The sequence below is a fragment of the Rattus norvegicus genome, chromosome 3 (assembly GCF_021556685.1).
Source record: "Rattus norvegicus strain SHRSP/BbbUtx chromosome 3, alternate assembly SHRSP_T2T, whole genome shotgun sequence".
NCBI lineage: Eukaryota > Metazoa > Chordata > Mammalia > Rodentia > Muridae > Rattus > Rattus norvegicus.
Window position 1 is genome coordinate 70,736,442 of NC_141536.1, and position 22,491 is coordinate 70,758,932.

Below are 22,491 nucleotides of genomic sequence, written 5' to 3' on the forward strand. Positions count from 1 at the left end.
CAGATACACATAAACATCAGGCAATTTTTTGTAAAGTTCAATTTAGAAAACTATGATTATCCTAAAATTTCCACATTATCACAAAACCAAAAGTCGTTTGAGACACTTGTTCTTCTCTTCATTCACATACAACAAACATTGCTATTCTCTTTGGTCTACACATTTTTAAAAGAATTTTCTATGCTACCTCATTTCTTCAAATCTGTTCTTTACAATCTGTCTTTTCTTCAGAGAAGTGAAGTTGTTCCCTATTTTCTTCATTGAAACTTACAGGGCATTTAAATTCATTGGTAGTGAAGTAATGTAACATTTAATATCCTGTGACTTCTATGAGAAATTACTGCATATGATTTTCCCTGTCTTTCTAATAGCATATTTTACATCTTTGTTTCTTTTTTTTTTCTTTTTTTTTTTTTTTTTTTTATTAACTTGAGTATTTCTTATATACATTTCAAGTGTTATTCCCTTTCCCGGTTTCCGGGCAAACATCCCCCTCCCCCCTCCCCTTCCTTATGGGTGTTCCCCTCCCAACCCTCCCCCCATTGCCGCCCTCCCCCCATAGTCTAGTTCACTGGGGGTTCAGTCTTAGCAGGACCCAGGGCTTCCCCTTCCACTGGGGCTCTTACTAGGATATTCATTGCTACCTATGGGGTCAGAGTCCAGGGTCAGTCCATATATAGTCTTTAGGTAGTGGCTTAGTCCCTGGAAGCTCTGGTTGCTTGACATTGTTGTACTTTTGGGGTCTCGAGCCCCTTCAAGCTCTTCCAGTTCTTTCTCTGATTCCTTCAACGGGGGACCTATTCTCAGCTCAGTGGTTTGCTGCTGGCATTCGCCTCTGTATTTGCTGTATTCTGGCTGTGTCTCTCAGGAGCGATCTACATCCGGCTCCTGTCGGTCTGCACTTCTTTGCTTCATCCATCTTGTCCAATTGGGTGGCTGTATATGTATGGGCCACCTGTGGGGCAGGCTCTGAATGGGTGTTCCTTCAGTCTCTGTTTTAATCTTTGCCTCTCCCTTCCCAGCCAAGGGTATTCTTTTTCCTCATTTAAAGAAGGAGTGAAGCATTCACATTTTGATCATCCATCTTGAGTTTCGTTTGTTCTAGGGATCTAGGGTAATTCAAGCATTTGGGCTAATAGCCACTTATCAATGAGTGCATACCATGTATGTCTTTCTGTGATTGGGTTAGCTCACTCAGGATGATATTTTCCAGTTCCAACCATTTGCCTACGAATTTCATAGACTCGTTGTTTTTGATAGCTGAGTAATATTCCATTGTGTAGATGTACCACATTTTCTGTATCCATTCCTCTGTTGAAGGGCATCTGGGTTCTTTCCATTTTCTGGCTATTATAAATAAGGCTGCGATGAACAGAGTGGAGCACGTGTCTCTTTTATATGTTGAGGCATCTTTTGGGTATATGCCCAAGAGAGGTATAGCTGGATCCTCAGGCAGTTCAATGTCCAATTTTCTGAGGAACCTCCAGACTGATTTCCAGAATGGTTTTACCAGTCTGCAATCCCACCAACAATGGAGGAGTGTTCCTCTTTCTCCACATCCTCGCCAGCATCTGCTGTCACCTGAGTTTTTGATCTTAGCCATTCTCACTGGTGTGAGGTGAAATCTCAGGGTTGTTTTGATTTGCATTTCCCTTATGACTAAAGATGTTGAACATTTCTTTAGGTGTTTCTCAGCCATTCGGCATTCCTCAGCTGTGAATTCTTTGTTTAGCTCTGAACCCCATTTTTTAATAGGGTTATTTGTTTCCCTGCGGTCTAACTTCTTGAGTTCTTTGTATATTTTGGATATAAGGCCTCTATCTGTTGTAGGATTGGTAAAGATCTTTTCCCAATCTGTTGGTTGCCGTTTTGTCCTAACCACCGTGTCCTTTGCCTTACAGAAGCTTTGCAGTTTTATGAGATCCCATTTGTCGATTCTTGATCTTAGAGCATAAGCCATTGGTGTTTTGTTCAGGAAATTTTTTCCAGTGCCCATGTGTTCCAGATGCTTCCCTAGTTTTTCTTCTATTAGTTTGAGTGTGTCTGGTTTGATGTGGAGGTCCTTGATCCACTTGGACTTAAGCTTTGTACAGGGTGATAAGCATGGATCGATCTGCATTCTTCTACATGTTGCCCTCCAGTTGAGCCAGCACCATTTGCTGAAAATGCTATCTTTTTTCCATTGGATGGTTTTGGCTCCTTTGTCAAAAATCAAGTGACCATAGGTGTGTGGGTTCATTTCTGGGTCTTCAATTCTATTCCATTGGTCTATCTGTCTGTCTCTGTACCAATACCATGCAGTTTTTATCACTATTGCTCTGTAATACTGCTTGAGTTCAGGGATAGTGATTCCCCCTGAAGTCCTTTTATTGTTGAGGATAGCTTTAGCTATCCTGGGTTTTTTGTTATTCCAGATGAATTTGCAAATTGTTCTGTCTAACTCTTTGAAGAATTGGATTGGTATTTTGATGGGGATTGCATTGAATCTGTAGATTGCTTTTGGTAAAATGGCCATTTTTACTATATTAATCCTGCCAATCCATGAGCATGGGAGATCTTTCCATCTTCTGAGGTCTTCTTCAATTTCTTTCCTCAGTGTCTTGAAGTTCTTATTGTACAGATCTTTTACTTGCTTGGTTAAAGTCACACCGAGGTACTTTATATTATTTGGGTCTATTATGAAGGGTGTCGTTTCCCTAATTTCTTTCTCGGCTTGTTTCTCTTTTGTATAGAGGAAACTGATTTATTTGAGTTAATTTTATACCCAGCCACTTTGCTGAAGTTGTTTATCAGCTTTAGTAGTTCTCTGGTGGAACTTTTGGGATCACTTAAATATACTATCATATCATCTGCAAATAGTGATATTTTGACTTCTTCTTTTCCGATCTGTATCCCCTTGATCTCCTTTTGTTGTCTGATTGCTCTGGCTAGAACTTCAAGAACTATATTGAATAAGTAGGGAGAGAGTGGGCAGCCTTGTCTAGTCCCTGATTTTAGTGGGATTGCTTCGAGTTTCTCTCCATTTAGTTTAATGTTAGCAACTGGTTTGCTGTATATGGCTTTTACTATGTTTAGGTATGGGCCTTGAATTCCTATTCTTTCCAGGACTTTTATCATGAAGGGGAGTTGAATTTTGTCAAATGCTTTCTCAGCATCTAATGAAATGATCATGTGGTTTTGTTTTTTCAGTTTGTTTATATGATGGATCACGTTGATGGTTTTCCGTATATTAAACCATCCCTGCATGCCTGGGATGAAGCCTACTTGATCATGGTGGATGATTGTTTTGATGTGCTCTTGAATTCGGTTTGCCAGAATTTTATTGAGTATTTTTGCGTCGATATTCATAAGGGAAATTGGTCTGAAGTTCTCTTTCTTTGTTGTGTCTTTGTGTGGTTTAGGTATAAGAGTAATTGTGGCTTCGTAGAAGGAATTAGGTAGTGCTCCATCTGTTTCAATTTTGTGGAATAGTTTGGATAATATTGGTATGAGGTTTTCTATGAAGGTTTGATAGAATTCTGCACTAAACCCGTCTGGACCTGGGCTCTTTTTGGTTAGAAGACCTTTAATGACTGCTTCTATTTCCTTAGGAGTTATGGGGTTGTTTAACTGGTTTATCTGTTCCTGATTTAACTTCGATACCTGGTATCTGTCTAGGAAATTGTCCATTTCCTGAAGATTTTCAAATTTTGTTGAATATAGGTTTTTATAGTAAGATCTGATGATTTTTTGAATTTCCTCTGAATCTGTAGTTATGTCTCCCTTTTCATTTCTAATTTTGTTAATTTGGACGCACTCTCTGTGTCCTCTCGTTAGTCTGGCTAAGGGTTTATCTATCTTGTTGATTTTCTCAAAGAACCAACTTTTGGTTCTGTTCATTCTTTCTATGGTCCTTTTGGTTTCTACTTGGTTGATTTCCGCTCTGAGTTTGATAATTTCCTGCCTTCTACTCCTCCTGGGTGTATTTGCTTCTTTTTGTTCTAGAGCTTTTAGGTGTGCTGTCAAGCTGCTGACATATGCTCTTTCCTGTTTCTTTCTGCAGGCAATCAGCGCTATGAGTTTTCCTCTTAGCACAGCTTTCATTGTGTCCCATAAGTTTGGGTATGTTGTATCTTCATTTTCATTAAATTCTAACAAGTTTTTAATTTCTTTCTTTATTTCTTCCTTGACCAGGTTATCATTGAGTAGAGCATTGTTCAATTTCCACGTATATGTAGGCATTCTTCCCTTATTGTTATTGAAGACCAGTTTTAGGCCGTGGTGGTCCGATAGCATGCATGGGATTATCTCTATCTTTCTGTACCTGTTGAGGCCCGTTTTTTGACCAATTATATGGTCAATTTTGGAGAAAGTACCATGAGGAGCTGAGAAGAAGGTATATCCTTTTGCTTTAGGATAGAATGTTCTATAAATATCCGTTAAGTCCATTTGGCTCATGACTTCTCTTAGTCTGTCGACATCACTGTTTAATTTCTGTTTCCATGATCTGTCCATTGATGAGAGTGGGGTGTTGAAGTCTCCCACTATTATTGTGTGAGGTGCAATGTGTGTATTGAGCTTTAGTAAGGTTTCTTTTACGTATGTAGGTGCCCTTGTATTTGGGGCATAGATATTTAGGATTGAGAGTTCATCTTGGTGGATTTTTCCTTTGATGAATATGAAGTGTCCTTCCTTATCTTTTTTGATGACTTTTAGTTGGAAATTGATTTTATTTGATATTAGAATGGCTACTCCAGCTTGCTTCTTCTGACCATTTGCTTGGAAAGTTGTTTTCCAGCCTTTCACTCTGAGGTAGTGTCTGTCTTTGTCTCTGAGGTGTGTTTCCTGTAGGCAGCAGAATGCAGGGTCCTCATTGCGTATCCAGTTTGTTAATCTATGTCTTTTTATTGGGGAGTTGAGGCCATTGATATTGAGAGATATTAAGGAATAGTGATTATTGCTTCCCTTTATATTCATATTTGGATGTGAGGTTATGTTTGTGTGCTTTCATTCTCTTTGTTTTGTTGCCAAGACGATTAGTTTCTTGCTTCTTCTAGGGTATAGCTTGCCTCCTTATGTTGGGCTTTACCATTTATTATCCTTTGTAGTGCTGGATTTGTAGAAAGATATTGTGTAAATTTGGTTTTGTCATGGAATATCTTGGTTTCTCCATCAATGTTAATTGAGAGTTTTGCTGGATACAGTAACCTAGGCTGGCATTTGTGTTCTCTTAGGGTCTGTATGACATCAGTCCAGGATCTTCTGGCCTTCATAGTTTCTGGCGAGAAGTCTGGTGTGATTCTGATAGGTCTCCCTTTATATGTTACTTGACCTTTTTCCCTTACTGCTTTTAATATTCTTTCTTTATTTTGTGCGTTTGGTGTTTTGACAATTATGTGACGGGAGGTGTTTCTTTTCTGGTCCAATCTATTTGGAGTTCTGTAGGCTTCTTGTATGTCTATGGGTATCTCTTTTTTTAGGTTAGGGAAGTTTTCTTCTATGATTTTGTTGAAGATATTTACTGGTCCTTTGAGCTGGGAGTCTTCACTCTCTTCTATACCTATTATCCTTAGGTTTGACCTTCTCATTGAGTCCTGGATTTCCTGTATGTTTTGGACCAGTAGCTTTTTCCGCTTTACATTATCTTTGACAGTTGAGTCAATGATTTCTATGGAATCTTCTGCTCCTGAGATTCTCTCTTCCATCTCTTGAATTCTGTTGGTGAGGCTTGTATCTACAGCTCCTTGTCTCTTCTTTTGGTTTTCTATATCCAGGGTTGTTTCCATGTGTTCTTTCTTGATTGCTTCTATTTCCATTTTTAATTCCTTCAACTGTTTGATTGTGTTTTCCTGGAATTCTTTCAGGGATTTTTGCGATTCCTCTCTGTAGGCTTTTACTTGTTTATTAATGTTTTCCTGTGCTTCCCTAAGTGTGTTCATGTCTTTCTTGAAGTCCTCCAGCATCATGATCAAATATGATTTTGTAACTAGATCTTGCTTTTCTGGTGTGTTTGGATATTCCATGTTTGTTTTGATGGGAGAATTGGGCTCCGATGATGGCATGTAGTCTTGGTTTCTGTTGCTTGGGTTCCTGCGCTTGCCTCTCGCCATCAGATTATCTCTAGTGTTACTTTGTTCTGCTATTTCTGACAGTGGCTAGACTGTCCTATAAGCCTGTGTGACAGGAGTGCTGTAGACCTGTTTTCCTCTCTTTCAGTCAGTTATGGGGACAGAGTGTTCTGCTTTCTGGCGTGTAGTTTTTCCTCTCTACAGGTCTTCAGCTGTTCCTGTGGGCCTGTGTCTTGAGTTCACCAGGCAGCTTTCTTGCAGCAGAAAATTTGGTCTTACCTGTGGTCCCGAGGCTCAGGTTCACTCGTGGGGTGCTGCCCAGGGGCTCTCTGCTGCGGCAGCAACCAGGAAGCCCTGTGCCACCCCTTCCGGGAGCTTCAGTGCACCAGGGTTCCAGATGGTCTTTGGCTTTTTCCTCTGGCGTCCGAGATGTGTGTGCAGGGAGCAGTCACTTCTGGTTTCCCAGGCTTGTCTGCCTCTCTGAAGGTTTAGCTCTCCCTCCCACGGGATTTGGGTGCAGAGAACTGTTTATCCGGTCTGTTTCTTTCAGGTTCCGGCGGTGTCTCAGGCACAGGGGTCCTGCCGCTCCTGGGCCCTCCCCCACGGGAGCCCAGAGGCCTTATACAGTTTCCTCTTGGGCCAGGGATGTGGGCAGGGGTGAGCAGAGTTGGTGGTCTCTTCCGCTCTGCAGCCTCAGGAGTGCCCACCTGACCAGGCGGTTGGGTCTCTCTCTCACCGGGTCTGGGAGCAGAGAGCTGCTGCGGGCCGGGATCCGCGGGTGTAGGACTTCCGGTAAACACAGAACGTGCCCGGTCCTAGAGAAATTCTGCTTTCCTGTGTCCCAAGCTCACCAGGCAGCTTTCTTGCAGCAGAAAATTTGGTCTTACCTGTGGTCCCGAGGCTCAGGTTCGCTCCTGGGGTGCTCCCCACAGGCTCTCTGCAGCGGCAGCCACCAGGAAGACCTGTGCCGCCCCTTCCGGGAACTTCAGTGCACCAGGGTTCCAGATGGTCTTTGGCTTTTTCCTCTGGCGTCCGAGATGTGTGTGCAGGGAGCAGTCACTTCTGGTTTCCCAGGCTTGTCTGCCTCTCTGAAGGTTTAGCTCTCCCTCCCACGGGATTTGGGTGCAGAGAACTGTTTATCCGGTCTGTTTCTTTCAGGTTCCGGCGGTGTCTCAGGCACAGGGGTCCTGCCGCTCCTGGGCCCTCCCCCACGGGAGCCCAGAGGCCTTATACAGTTTCCTCTTGGGCCAGGGATGTGGGCAGGGGTGAGCAGAGTTGGTGGTCTCTTCCGCTCTGCAGCCTCAGGAGTGCCCACCTGACCAGGCGGTTGGGTCTCTCTCTCACCGGGTCTGGGAGCAGAGAGCTGCTGCGGGCCGGGATCCGCGGGTGTGGGACTTCCGGTAAACACAGAACGTGCCCGGTCCTAGAGAAATTCTGCTTTCCTGTGTCCCAAGCTCACCAGGCAGCTTTCTTGCAGCAGAAAATTTGGTCTTACCTGTGGTCCCGAGGCTCAGGTTCGCTCCTGGGGTGCTCCCCACAGGCTCTCTGCAGCGGCAGCCACCAGGAAGACCTGTGCCGCCCCTTCCGGGAACTTCAGTGCACCAGGGTTCCAGATGGTCTTTGGCTTTTTCCTCTGGCGTCCGAGATGTGTGTGCAGGGAGCAGTCACTTCTGGTTTCCCAGGCTTGTCTGCCTCTCTGAAGGTTTAGCTCTCCCTCCCACGGGATTTGGGTGCAGAGAACTGTTTATCCGGTCTGTTTCTTTCAGGTTCCGGCGGTGTCTCAGGCACAGGGGTCCTGCCGCTCCTGGGCCCTCCCCCACGGGAGCCCAGAGGCCTTATACAGTTTCCTCTTGGGCCAGGGATGTGGGCAGGGGTGAGCAGAGTTGGTGGTCTCTTCCGCTCTGCAGCCTCAGGAGTGCCCACCTGACCAGGCGGTTGGGTCTCTCTCTCACCGGGTCTGGGAGCAGAGAGCTGCTGCGGGCCGGGATCCGCGGGTGTGGGACTTCCGGTAAACACAGAACGTGCCCGGTCCTAGAGAAATTCTGCTTTCCTGTGTCCCAAGCTCACCAGGCAGCTTTCTTGCAGCAGAAAATTTGGTCTTACCTGTGGTCCCGAGGCTCAGGTTCGCTCGTGGGGTGCTCCCCACGGGCTCTCTGCAGCGGCAGCAACCAGGAGACCTGTGCCGCCCCTTCCGGGAACTTCAGTGCACCAGGGTTCCAGATGGTCTTTGGCTTTTTCCTCTGGCGTCCGAGATGTGTGTGCAGGGAGCAGTCACTTCTGGTTTCCCAGGCTTGTCTGCCTCTCTGAAGGTTTAGCTCTCCCTCCCACGGGATTTGGGTGCAGAGAACTGTTTATCCGGTCTGTTTCTTTCAGGTTCCGGCGGTGTCTCAGGGACAGGGGTCCTGCCGCTCCTGGGCCCTCCCCCACGGGAGCCCAGAGGCCTTATACAGTTTCCTCTTGGGCCAGGGATGTGGGCAGGGGTGAGCAGAGTTGGTGGTCTCTTCTGCTCTGCAGCCTCAGGCGTGCCCACCTGACCAGGAGGTTGGGTCTCTCTCTCACCGGGTCTGGGAGCAGAGAGCTGCTCACATCTTTGTTTCTTAAGCTATAGATCAAGGGATTCAACATAGGGATGATTAGAGTATAAAAGATGGAAGCCACTTTGTCATTGTCAAAGGAGTGACTGGTCTTAGGTTGCACATACATAAAAATTAAAGTCCCATAGAAGACAATGACCACTGTCAGATGGGACCCACAGGTGGAGAAAGCCTTCCGTCTGCCTTCAGCAGAGTTCATTTTGAGAATGGCTCTGAAGATGAGTAGATAGGAGCCAAGGATGACCAGAAGAGAAGAAATCAAGTTAATAGCAGATAAAATTAAAATTATTAGCTCATTTTTGTCTGTATTTGTGCAGAGCAGGGATATCAAGGGAAGGCCATCACAGTAAAAATGAGGGATAACATTGTAGCCACAGAAGGATGAAGAAAAGATATTTATGGTTACTATGAGAGAAATGAATACACTGTAAAGGTATGGGATTGCCACCAGGACCCAACACATAATTTGTGACATGACATTGTAAAGTAGAGGGTTACAGATAGCTACATAGCGGTCATTAGACATCACAGATAGAATAAACAGTTCACAAGCAATGAACAGGAGGAAAAAGGCTAATTGTGTAGCACAAAGATGAAAGGATATTGTATTTTTACTGACAACAAAATTTGCTAACATTTTTGGTCCAATAGCAGTAGAATAACCAAGATCTGTGATAGCCAAGTGTCTGAGAAAAAAGTACATGGGTGTTTGAAGCCTGGATTCTGCTATAGTAAGGATGATCATCCCCAAGTTGCCAACCAGTGAGATCAGATAGATGATGAGAAACAGTCCAAATAATGGGGCCTGTAGCTCAGGGCGGTCAGTGATGCCCCTCAGGATAAATTCAGTCACTGGAGTGAGGTTTTGGCTCTCCATTTGGGTTTATTAAAAAACCTGTTATAAATAGAGCAGCACAGTTAAGATTTCAAATATTACCATTTGTGGACTTTTCTTATTCAAAGTTGATTAAATATGTGTCCAAATATGTGAAAATAGTGTTTAAAATATATCTACTAATAAAGAGATGTATATACACTTCTCTTTACTTCTGTACACACACATATGCAAACATGTATCTTTGAATAAACAAAGACATAGATATGAATCTTTGGTTCTCAACCAATGAATGTTTTATTCAGAGAAGATAAATTCTTGCTAACAATATACAGTGTCTCCAAAATGAATGTGAGCTGTTCCCCTTAATCTAATGATTTAGCAGTAGTTAAAATGGAAAGCAAATTATCTTTACATATCAAATGTATATCATGGTCAAAATCCAGACTAAACTTTTGTTACTTTCGTTATCTAGTAACATTGCTAGAGAGCAATATGTGTATATGCATAGATACATACATTTAATATTTTATCTGTTTTATTGTATATCATACATAAATAGATTACTTGCATTTATATATAAAATCTTCAAATTGAAGATAGAAAATGGATACACATGGATAAAATTTATTTTCATTTTATTTCTGAAAAGATCAAAATAAATTGTGACATTTAACAATTGTATAGTTCTAATAACATATATAGTACATGGCAATAACAATACACAATACTGAAATATTTCACAGTACACAGAAGACTACTTTTATAGCTAGATCTAGAGAATCTTTAGATGTATAGATTGAAATATCCAGGATAATTGTAACAATCCTTCTTTGTTAGATGCAATTTCACTCAAAGTATTTCACTTATAGATGTCTTTATTTGCATTAACCAAAGTGCTTCTTAGTATATCTATGCCATCATCTTACATGCTACCCTGTGATATACAACTTTCTCTTTGGGAAAATAAGATGTGATGTATAACACATATTTAGCATGTATAATACCAAGAAGTCTCCATATTCACTTTGGAAAACCTGAAAGAGTGATAAGTGATCCAGGGATTCTTTGCTCTCATAAGATAGTTCACAAAGATGATGCACACATTGATTTCAAATAGTCGCTTGTTATAATAACTTACCTGAGTAAGTGTTGTTCATATATTTGCACATGTACATCCTACAAGATTGAATGTAGCTTCTTTGTTAGATCTGTAATGATGGGCAAATGAGGAGTTAGTAATGAAGAACTGGTAAATACAAGCTATCCCAGCCTGTAGATCTCTCAGGCAAGAGAAAATATTCATAGTTTGCTCTCCTTTTGAATTATTTTTGGCATTACTATTTCTATAAAAAATTAAGTAAGTCTCTTGTATATAAAGTAATCTTTTCCTGTGAAGGTACGTTTTATTATGCAATTTTTATTGTCTCAAGTTAGACACATACATGTTAACGCTTCGAATATAGAAAAACATGAAGAAATTGAGGAAAGAAATTAAGAGAGTTCATTAAAATTGGCTTATACTCAAACTCTGAAAAGCTCCTGGAACTAGAAATTATCATCCTGAGTGAGGTAACTCAGACCCAAAGGACATGCATGGTATCTACCCACTAATAAGGAGACATTAGCTCCCCCTCCCCAAAAATACTACAGAATATCCAAGATACAGTCCACAGAACTCAAAAAGGTTAACAAATTGAAGGGCCCAAGTGAGGATGCTTCAGTCTTACTTGGGAGAGTGAAGGAAGCAACCACAAGGTTGGAAAGAGAGAGGGACCTGAGAGGGAAAGGGGACGGGGGTTGGAGGGAGAGAGGAACATGATCTGGTATTAGTTTGCGGGGGGAAAGGACTGAAGCCCAGAGGGCCAGCAGAAAGAATGGAAACAGACAACCTCAGGAGGTAGGGGATTGGGAGTACCCTTCAGAATGTACCAGAGACATGGGAGGTGAGAGTCGCTCAGGATTCAAAGAGAGGAACCCTAGATTAAATGCCCTACAGTGGGGAGAGGTAACTTTTGAGCCCACCTCCAGCAGAAAGAAAGGACATCAAGTGAGGGACGGGGTTGTTATCCCACAGTCAAAATTCTGATCCATAATAGTTCCTGTCTGAAAGAACTGCAGAGATGGAAATGGAGTCTTCTCCTGAGGAAAAGAAGGTCCCGCAACAGGCACAAATTGAGATTCAGGTCAAGGAGAAACCTCAAGGCCTGACACTGTTACGAGGCTATGTAGAGCTTTAAAAAGGGGACCTATCATGTCTGCCCTCCGGAAGACTCAACAAGCAGCTGCAGGAGTCAGATGCAGATATTTGAACCAATCAGTGAACAGAAGCTCCTGACTCCTGTGGTTAAAGTAGGGAAAAGACAGAAGAAGCTGAGAGGGAGGGCAAACTTGTAGTAGGACTAGAAGTCTCAATTAGCCTGGAACCCTGAAATCTCTTAAACACTGGATCACTAACCAAGAAGCATACACCAGCTGATATGACGTCTGCAACACATGTATTGCAGAGGACTGCCCGGCCAGGGTTCAGTGAGAGACTATGTACCCTAACCCTCTAGAGAATGGAGGCCTCAGGGAGTTCAGAGGTCTGGTTGGCTGCGTTGGGTGGGGACATTCTTGTGGAAGCAGGGGTGGTGCAGAGGAAGTATGGGATGTGGTAGAGTCGGAGGATAGACTGGGAGGAGAATAAAATCTGGAATGTAAAAATAAATAAATAAATAAATAAATAAATAAATAAATAAAAGAGGTACTATATTACAAATAATATAATTATTAACAAAAGCATTTTCAGTATGTTTGGCAAGTTTTGTGAAAGACGTTTAATGCCTGACACTGTATTAACTTTTACCTGTGTTGTATATGCCACAAAACAAAATAAAAATGCAGTTCCATGGTATTTGCATTGATGTGAGTGGAGACACAAAGTATTTGACCTGTTTAGCTAAAAGGAACTACTTCCAAACACACCATAGAACACAATAAAAAGTAGAACATAGAGTGAAATAAATTGCTACACTAGAAGAAGAAGTGTCGAAGTATTTACAGTGCAACAGAGAGAAAAATCACAGGAGAAAAACAATTATTACTTTTGTAAACATAAGTATTCAAAAAACTATGAAAATATTTTTAATAAAACCAGAAATAAATTGTTTTCCATTGGTAATCATGGTAGAAGCTGCAGTCTCTGAGAATATAGCAACACAACCTCCAAGTTTTGAAGGTCCTGGGTAAAAGTGAATATATATAATTTGTACTTCACTCACTTATGAGGTTTTTATAACATGTGGTTTCCTGATTTTTCCACTTAACATTATAAACTTCAGATGGTTAATATGTAAAAACATCAATTATTGCTTAACTGACACCACCAAGTCTTGGTTCTTTTTTATTGGTTTGCTTTGCCATGGTAAAGCAGTAAAAAGTGAAATACACCGACTGTCAATTTTCTCATAAGTAAGGAAAGACAAAAAGTTTCCTTTGAATAGTTTTAGAACACAATGAAAAATTATTTCTTTTATAGATTAATATGCTCACTAAATTCTGGTATGTTACTCTTCCAAACTACACTCTCAGAAAAATTAGTGTTTCTTAATACAAATTAAGGAACCCTCCCTTTGACATAAGATATAATTAGGTGTCTCTTGATGCTCATTAATGGTTTTACAGCCACTGTGGGATGCAACTACAGTTGCTTCATTAAAAAAATCAGGAAGTGACTCAGGGAGATCTCTTCACAGGTAAACTGCTTGGTAAACAGACTTGAATGTGAAGAGGAGAACATCTCAGTGTAAGGTGAGAATGGACTCATGCACAATTCCCTGATCTCTGTATATGCGTACACACACAGACACACACACACACACACACACACACACACACACCACACACACCACACACACACACACCACACACACACACACACCACACACACACACACCACACACACACACCACACACACCACACACACACACACACCACACACACACACACACACACACCACACACACACACCACACACACACACCACACACACACACCACACACACACACCACACACACACACCACACACACACACACCACACACACACACACCACACACACACACCACACACACACACCACACACACACACACCACACACACACCACACACACACACACCACACACACACCACACACACACACCACACACACACATACCACACACACACACACACCACACACACACACCACACACACACCACACACACACCACACACACACCACACACACACCACACACACAAATAAGTAAATGGTAAAAATATAAATGGATCAAAAGGAAAACACAGCTGTGACATATCAGTATGAAGATTTTACATTAGGTTAAGTAAGGAGAATGGACTTTCATATAATATTTTATAAATACATGTCATACATGACATAAAACATAGATATATGTTATCACATATTGTCTTAATTCTCCTCTGTCTTTGCTGTCAGTAACTGGATACTTATTTCATCTTTTTCTAGAAGTTTCACGACTTTGGGTTTAGCATAATTTTGTAGGGGATCCTTAATAAATCTGAGGCAAATAAAACTAAAGATGGTACAGACAGCATAGTGCACACTTACCATCTATTTTCTAAAATTCTGTTCTTTAAACAAACTCATGTCGTTTATTTCCTATTTCTTCTCATCTCAGCACTTCACTAGTTATAAAATTAAGTGTATGCTACTCAGACAATATGGATTACTAAAAAGAATAGGAAATGAATCAGAAATGATTACCTCCAAATGGTGAGACACTAACAAAAGTTGCCCCCCACATACATATGATGAAATGACAGGAGTCTGTGTGCACCCTTGTTACCTCTTATGAAAATGCTGTCTTCATTTCCCAATGTGGTTGTTAGCAAGGGTTTTTGAGATCTCTTTATGTATACATGTTAAATCAAGGACACTCTCCCTGAGGAGAGTTGGGTATGTTAATTACAGACAAAATTTTAGAAAGTCTAATGAAGTGATGGCTGGAGGTTAGAACTTTCAGGATCAATTTGTATTCAGCTGTGATTTAATTATTTGTTGTATAATTCAATATTCTTACTTACAAGTACTTGTCAAAAATATTGAGGCCTGGTTCTCATACGTAAATGTGTACTCTCTTGTTTTATATAACATAACTTGACATGAAGTAAAGAAAATTAATCATCAACAAGGTGAATATACAAATAGTAATTCAACTTTAAAAATGCAAAGTATTGTACTAGAGATGAACATGGAGAACATCATACTGAATTAAATAATCCTCAATTATACAAGGATAAATAGAGTAAACTTCCAGTTCCATGAGCTACATGAAACTGTCTAATTTAATCAGAATATGAAATGGTTGGTATAAGTAGCAATAGCTTGGAAAATGGAGTAACTTGATAAACATCAAGTCCCCATTAAATTCTTCAGTACTTGTTTATTTCCTGACTTTAGTGGGATGGCTTCAAGTTTCTCTCCATTTAGATTGATGTTCGTTACTGTTTTGTTGGATATTGCTTTTACTATGTTTAACTATGGGCCTTGAATTCCTGATTTTTCAAAGACTTTTAATATGAAGGCATGTTGAATTTTTATCAAAACCTTTCTCAGCATCTCATAAGATGATAATGTGTTTTGTTTTGTTTTGTTATTTATGTTGAGTTTGTTTATACAGTGGATTACAATGATAATTTCCATTTTGAACTATCCCTGCATCCCTGGGATGAAAGTCTACTTGATCATGATGAGTGATCGTTGATGTTTTCTGGGATTTGGTTTGCAAGAATTTTATTGAGTATTTTTGTGTCGATATTCATAAGGGAAAATGGTCTGAAATTCTCTTTCTCTCTCTCTCTCTCTCTCTCTCTCTCTCTCTCTCTCTCTCTCTCTCTCTTTGGTTGGGACTTTGTGTGGTTTAGGTGTAAGTGTAATTGTGGCTTCATAGAATGAATTGGGTAGTGTTCCTTCTGTTTCTATTTTGTTAAATAGTTGGCAGAATATTGGTTTTACATCTTCAATGAAGATCTAATAGAATTCTGCACACTAAACCTTTTGGTCCTGGGCATTTTTTTTTTTTGGTTGGGATTTTTGGTTGGGAGACTTCTTTTATTTCTTTAGGAATTATGGGAATGTTTACATGGATTATCTGACACTAGTTTAATGTTGGTACCTGATATCTGTTTAGAAAATTGTTCATTTCATCCAGATTTTCCAGTCTGTTGAGTAGTAGGAGCTGATAATTTTTTTTTGTATTTCCTCAGTTTCTGTTGTTGTATCACGTTTTTTATTTCTGATTTTGATAATTTGGATACTGTCTCTGTGCCCTCTGGTTAGTCTGGCTAAGGGTTTATCGATCTCTTTGATTTTCTCAAAGAACCAGCTCCTTGTGTTGTTGATTCTTTGAATAGTTTTTTTTTTGTTTCTAATTGGCTGATTTCAGCCCTGAGTTTGATTATTTTCTCCTTTCTACTCCTCATGGATGTATTTGCTTCTTTTTGTTAGAGTTTTCAGGTGTGCTGTCAAGCGGCTACTGTATGCACTCCAGTTTCCTTTTGGAGGCACTCAAAGCTATGATTTTTCCTCTTAGCACACCTTTCATTGTTTCCCAAACATTTGGGTATGTTGTGCCTTAATTTTCATACTCGTCCTACCTACTCAATATAGTACTTAAAGTCCTAGCCAGGGCATTGGGAAAACAAAGGGAGGTTAAATTGATACAAATTGGAAAGGAAGAAGCCAAAATATCATTTTTGTAGATGAAATGAGAGTATGCTTAAGTGACCACAAGAATTTTACCAAAGAAATCCTACAGCTGATAAACAACTTCAGGAAAGTGACTGGATGTAAAATTAACTCAAACAAATCAGCAGCCTTTCTCTACTAAACGGAGATACAGGCTGAGAAAGAATCAAGGGAAATAACAACCTTCACAATAGCCACAAATAATATAAAATACCTCAATGTGACATTAACCAAGAAGTGAAAGATCTGTATGACAAGAACTTCAAGTCTCTGAAGAAAGAAATTAAAGACTGCAGAAGATGGAAGGATCTCTTATGTTCACGGATTAGCAGGATTAATATTGTAAAAATAGCTATTTTGACAAAGGCAATATATATATTCAATGATATCCCCTTCAAAATTCCAACCCAGTTCTTCATGGAGTTAGAAAGAGCAATTTGCAAATTCCTTTAGAGCAACAACAACAACAACAACAACAACAACAACAACAACAAAACAAGATAGGGAATACTATCCTCAGCAATACAAGAACTTCTGTGGGAATCACCATCCCTGCATCTTAAGTTGTATTACAGAGCAAAAGTGATTTAAAAAAGTGATAAAAACTGTATAGTATTGGTACAGAGACAGGCAGGTGGATCAATGGAATATAATTCAAGACCCAGAAACAAACCCACACACCTATAGTCACTTGTTTTGACAAAGGGGCTAAAATCATCCACTGGAAAAAATAGTCTTTTTTTTTCAAGTAACTTTTTTTGAATATTTTTTATTTACATCTCAAATGTTATTCTGATTCCTGGTTTCCTATCCATAAGCCCCCTATCCAGTCCCCAGCCCCTTCTTCTTTAAGAGTGTTCCCCTTTCCCAACCACTCCCCTTTCTTACCTCCCCAGCCTGACATTCCCCTACACTGGTGGCCCAGCCTTGGCAGGACCAAGGACGTCTCCTCCCATTGGTGCCCAACAAGGCCTTCCTCTGCTACATGTACAGCAGGGGCTATGGGTCTGTCCATGTGTAATCTTTGGGTAGTGTTTTAGTCCCTGGGAGCTCTGGTTGGTTGGTATATTTGTTCTTATGGGGTTGCAAGGCCCTTCAGCTCCTTCAATACCTTTTTCTTATTCCTCCAACAGAGACTCTGTTCTCAGTTCAGTGGTTTGCTGCTAGCATTTGCCTATGTATTTGTGACATTCTGGCTGAGCCTCTCAGGAGACAACTATATCAGCCTCCTGTCAGTATCCACTTCTTGGCTTCATCAATATTGTCTAGTTTTGCTGGCTGTATATATATGGGCTGGATCCCCGTGAGGACAGGGTATGAATGACTATTCCTTCAGTCTCTGCTCCAAGCTTTGTCTCCATATCCCTTCCTATGAATATTTTTGTTACTCCTTTAAAGAGGACTGAAGCATCCACACTTCGGTCATCCTTCTTGAGATTCATGTGGTCTGTAGATGGTGTCTTGGGTAATTAGATCTTTTGGGCTAATATCCACTTATCAGTGAGTGCATACCATGTGTGTTATTTTGTTATTGTGTTACCTCAATCAGGATGATATTTTCTAGTTCAATCCATTTGCCTATGAATTTCACAATGTCGTTGTTTTTGATAGCTGACTAGTACTCCATTGTGTAGATTTATCACATTTTCTGTACCCATTCTTCTGTTGAAGGGCATCTAGGCCCTTCCCTCTTCTGGCTCTTATAAATAAGACTGCTATGAACGTAGTGGAGCATGTGTCTTGGTTGTATGTTTGAGCATCATTTGACTATACACCCAGGAGTGGTATAACTGGGTCCTCAGGTAGTGCAATGTCCAATTTTCTGAGGAACCTCCAGAGTGATTTCCAGACTAATTGTACCAGCTTGCAATTCAACCAACAATGGAAGAGTGTTTCTCTTTCTCCACAATTTCCCCAGCATGCGTTGTCACCTGAGTTTTTGATATTCGCCATTCTGACTGCTGTGAGGTGGAATCTCAGGGTTGCTATGATTCGGATTTCCCTGATGACTAAAGATGTTGAACACTTTTTCTTGGTACTTCTCAGACATTAGATATTTCTCAACTGAGAATTCTTTGTTAAGCTCTGTACCTCATTTTTAATAGGGTTACTTGATTCTCTGGAGTCTTAAATATCTTTAGTTCTTTGTATAAATCAGATATTAGCCCTTTATGAAGTGTAGGATTGGTTAAGATGTTTTCCAAATCTGTTGGTTGCCTTTTGTCCTAATGACAGTGTCCTTTGCATTACAGAAGCTTTGCAGTTTTATGAGGTTCCACTTTTTGATTCTTGACCTTAGAGCATACATCTTTGGAGTTTTGTTAAGTAAAATTTCCTAGTGCCCATGTGTCTAAGGCTCTTCCCCAATTTTTCTTATATTAATTTGAGTGTATCTAGTTTTATGTGGAGGTCTTTGATCCACTTGGACTAAAGCTTTGCATATGGAACTAAGAATGGGTTGATTCACATTCTTCTACATGCTGAACCATGGGTGAAACAGTATCAATGTTAAAAATGCTATCTTTTTTTCCACTGGATGGTTTTAGCTCCTCTGTAAAGGTTCTAGTGACCAGAGGTGTATTGGTTCGTTTCTGGGTCTTCAGTTCTATTCCATTGATCTATCTGCCTGATTCTCTACCAATACTATACAGTTTTTATCACTATTGCTCTGTCATACAGCTTAAGGTCAAGGATGCTGATTTCCCCAGAAGTTCTTTTATTGTTGTGAATACTTTTTGCTATCCTGGGTTTTTTTTGTTATTCCAAATGAGTTAGAAAGTTGCTCTTTCTAACTCTATCAAGAACTGAGATGGAATTTTGCTGGGGATTGCATTTGAACCTGTAGATTGCTTTTGGCCAAATGGCCATTTTTACTGTATTAATCCTGCCAATCCATGAGCATGGGAGGTCTTTTCATCTTCTGAGATCTTCTTGAATTTCTTTCTTCAGAGACTTGAAGTTTTTGTCATAGAGTTCTTTCTTTTGCTTGGTTAGATTCACATCGAGGTATTTTATGTTATTTGTGTCTACAGTGAAGGATGTCATTTCCCTAATTTCTTTCTTAGCCAGCTTATCCTTTTAGTAGAGGAAGGCTACTAATGATTTGCTTAATTTTATACCACGCCAGTTGGCTGAAGTTGTTTATCAAGCTTAGTAGTTCTCTGGTGGAATGTTTGGGGTCATTTACATATACTAATACAAATAGTGATATTTTTGACTTCTTCCTTTCAAATTTGTATTCCTTTGACCTCCTTTTGTTGTCTGAGAGCTTTCACTAGGACTTTGAGTACCATATTGAATAAGTAGGAAAAGAATGGCAGCCTTGTCTAGTCCCTGATTTTAATGGGATTGCTTCAAGTTTCTCTCCATTTAGTTTAATGTCGGCTACTGGTTTGATGTATATTGCTTTTACTGTGTTTATGTATGGGCCTCGAATTCCTGATCTTTCCAAGTCTTTTAACATGAAGGGATGTTGAATTTTGTCAAATGCTTTCTCAGCATCTAATGAGATGAACATGTGGTTTTCTCTTTGAGTTCATTTACATAGTGGATTATGTTGATGGATTTCCGTATATTGAACCATCCCTGCATCTTTGGGATCAATCCAACTTGATCATGATGGATGATCATTTTGATGTTTTCCTGAATTCGGTTTGTGAGAATTTTATTGCATATTTTAGAGTCAATATTCATAAGGGAAATAGGTCTGAAGTTCTCTTTCTTTTTTGGGTCTTTGTATGGTTTATGTATAAGCATAATTTGGCTCAGTTAATGGTGCTGGTTCAACTTTCAGTCAGCATTTAGAAAAATGCAAATAGACCAATTCTTATTGCCCAGTACAAAGCTCAAGTCCAAGTAGATCAAGGACCTCCACATAAAACCATATTCATGGAAATTAGCAGAAAAGAACGTGGGGGGAATGGTACAAACACATGGCCATAGGGAAAATTTTCTGAATAGAACAGTAATGGCTTATGCTCTAAGATCAAAAATCTACAAATGGGATCTCAAAAAATTACAAAATTTCTGTAAGCAAAGGACACTATCAATAGGACAAAATGGCAACCAAGAGATTGGGAAAAGATCCTTACCAATCCTACATCTGATAGATGACTAATATCCAATATATACAATTATCCAATATATACATTTATATACATATAATGTTTATATACATATAAATGTTTCCCACTTGCCCCCTCTCTCTGTTACCCCTGTTATGGTATAAATTCAGCCTTGGGAAGAAATAAAATTGTTGCCTTGAGCAGAATCTTGTCTTGGCGTCCTTCTTCACATCTTTTGTCCCTCATTCTCTTCCAGGTACCCTCAGCACCCTCATTGACAAATGGCGCCCAGCATGCAGCTGTTTGGAGGCCTCCTGGAGGAGAACGTCGTCCTCAGTGAATAGACAGGCCTGTCTTCCTTCTTTTGTCGGAGCCTTCGTTCCCCCTCTCAGAGCCTTTGCTCTCCCGCTTCTGGCAACTGTGGACCGCCTGACGCTTGGTGTGTTTCTCCCCAGAGGACGCAGATCTCAGTGGTAATCGAAGGGACAAGCATTCTACAGTCAGCTTTTGTGACAGGACTCAGGGAGTCTCTCAGGATGTGAAGAATAGGGTTAAGAAAAGAGATTTAAAGGAATTCTTATACTTTGTAGGAAATATTTGTCCATAGTTCCCACAGGAGGAAGCAATTAATACAAACGATAATGCAGAGTTAATGATTGTTTTATGGGCCAGCTATCCCTATTGCTGAAGTCTGCCGTCTGTAATGAATAAGAGTTGTGTGCTTTTTGGGTTCAAGGTTGCTTTTCCCTGCGTGGAAGAGCAACCCCATGTAAGTGGATTAAAAACCTTATACTCTCATGCTATTGCAGTGATCACTTTGTCAATCTGTGATCTGTGGGTGGCACTCCTGACGTAAGACCACTATGGGGTCTTACAACATTTTGATGCATCAGCTGGGAACTGTGCTTCCCCCAGACCACAAATGGCGAGAAGGTTGGAGGTAACCTTGAGCAAATCTGGGTTTTGTGTTCTGTGTTACTTTCTGTTTCCTCTCTGTGTCATGTTGTCTCGTCTTTATTTCATGTTGTCTTGTGTTGTCCACGTCTGCTGTCTGAAGAGTTTGGGTCCTTTCAGAGGGGGGTTCAAGTCCCCCCCCAGAGAGGGCTTAGAATTCCCTCCGTGGTTGCTGTGGATCCTATGAGGGGTTTACAGCTGTAACAGGCAGATGTGCTAGTTGTCACAGGCCACAGGCCCTAAAGGATGCTCTAGGAGGAGAGAGGAATCTAGAGGACACTCTGGAATCCCGTTGGGAGGTGGGATCAGATGGTCTGCCTCATCCCAGAAGCAGCTATGTTTAAGCTGCAGTTTGGCCATGTACTGAAGGTATCAGGCATCTGTGGAAATTGCTTATAGGATGCCTTGTCTTGGTCTTGTTTGTCTAGTTTGTTTTCTGTGGTATTGTCAAGTGTCTTTTGGCTTTTGTTTTGTTTTTGGACATGGACTGAGGACTATGTTTGAAATCATGGAACTGTTTGTTTTGTTTGTCAAGCAGTTTTACTTGGCCCTCTTGGTGCTTAACTTGGAAAAAATTTGCTTGAAAAAAATTTTCTTCCATGGAGTTTTGTCTTTCTCTCTTGAGCCTCCTACCCAAGGAGAGATGCCCCTCCCTCTGTTCCCTTTGTCCAGTCTAGCTGCTATTAACAGTTCACCACACATGTGTATGAAGGACTCCAGGTTAGTGAGTGACCGTGTCTGAAGCAGGTATTAACAAGAACCTGAAAGCTTTGCCTTGGATCCTGAAGAAAGGATCTCCCTGTTGCTTAGACATTCACAGCTTCTAAGAAAGGGACAGCACAGAGTGAGGAAGTATAGGGCTAAGGGTGACAGGCAAGCAGGCCTGCTAGCAAGCCAGCTACAGGCTGCACACAGGCAGCAGAGCAGCTCAGGCCAAGTCATCCTAAGAGGAGTTTCAAGGTGATAAGGCCAGCTGAGGCTGACACTTTAACAGCAAAAAGATAGTGGAGAGTTAGTAATTATTTTAAAGACTATTATGAGACTTTTGGCCCTGAAAAATAAATTCCAGTCGCTGCCTTCAGTGGCCAGACCTTCAACACTTGCTCACAGAAGGAGAGCTTTCATTAAGAGAAGTTCTTTAAGGGAGCCTGCCTTATCTTCTGGCCCTATTCCAAGAGAGGAGTTGATCTCCAGCATTATGTCACCTGCCCTGTTAGTCATCATTGACATGGAGAGTGCCTCTGA

At 40.8% G+C, this 22,491-nt stretch overlaps 1 protein-coding gene across 2 annotated transcripts; it reads right to left on the minus strand.

Moving 5' to 3' along the window:
• Positions 1–327: 327 nt before the first annotated feature.
• Positions 328–9,518, minus strand: Or8k32 (olfactory receptor family 8 subfamily K member 32). 2 transcript variants are annotated; one of them, NM_001000678.1, is given in 2 exon segments: positions 328–383; positions 8,636–9,518. In NM_001000678.1, coding segments are annotated over 2 exon segments (939 nt in total).
• Between the last annotated feature and the right edge of the window lie 12,973 nt (positions 9,519–22,491).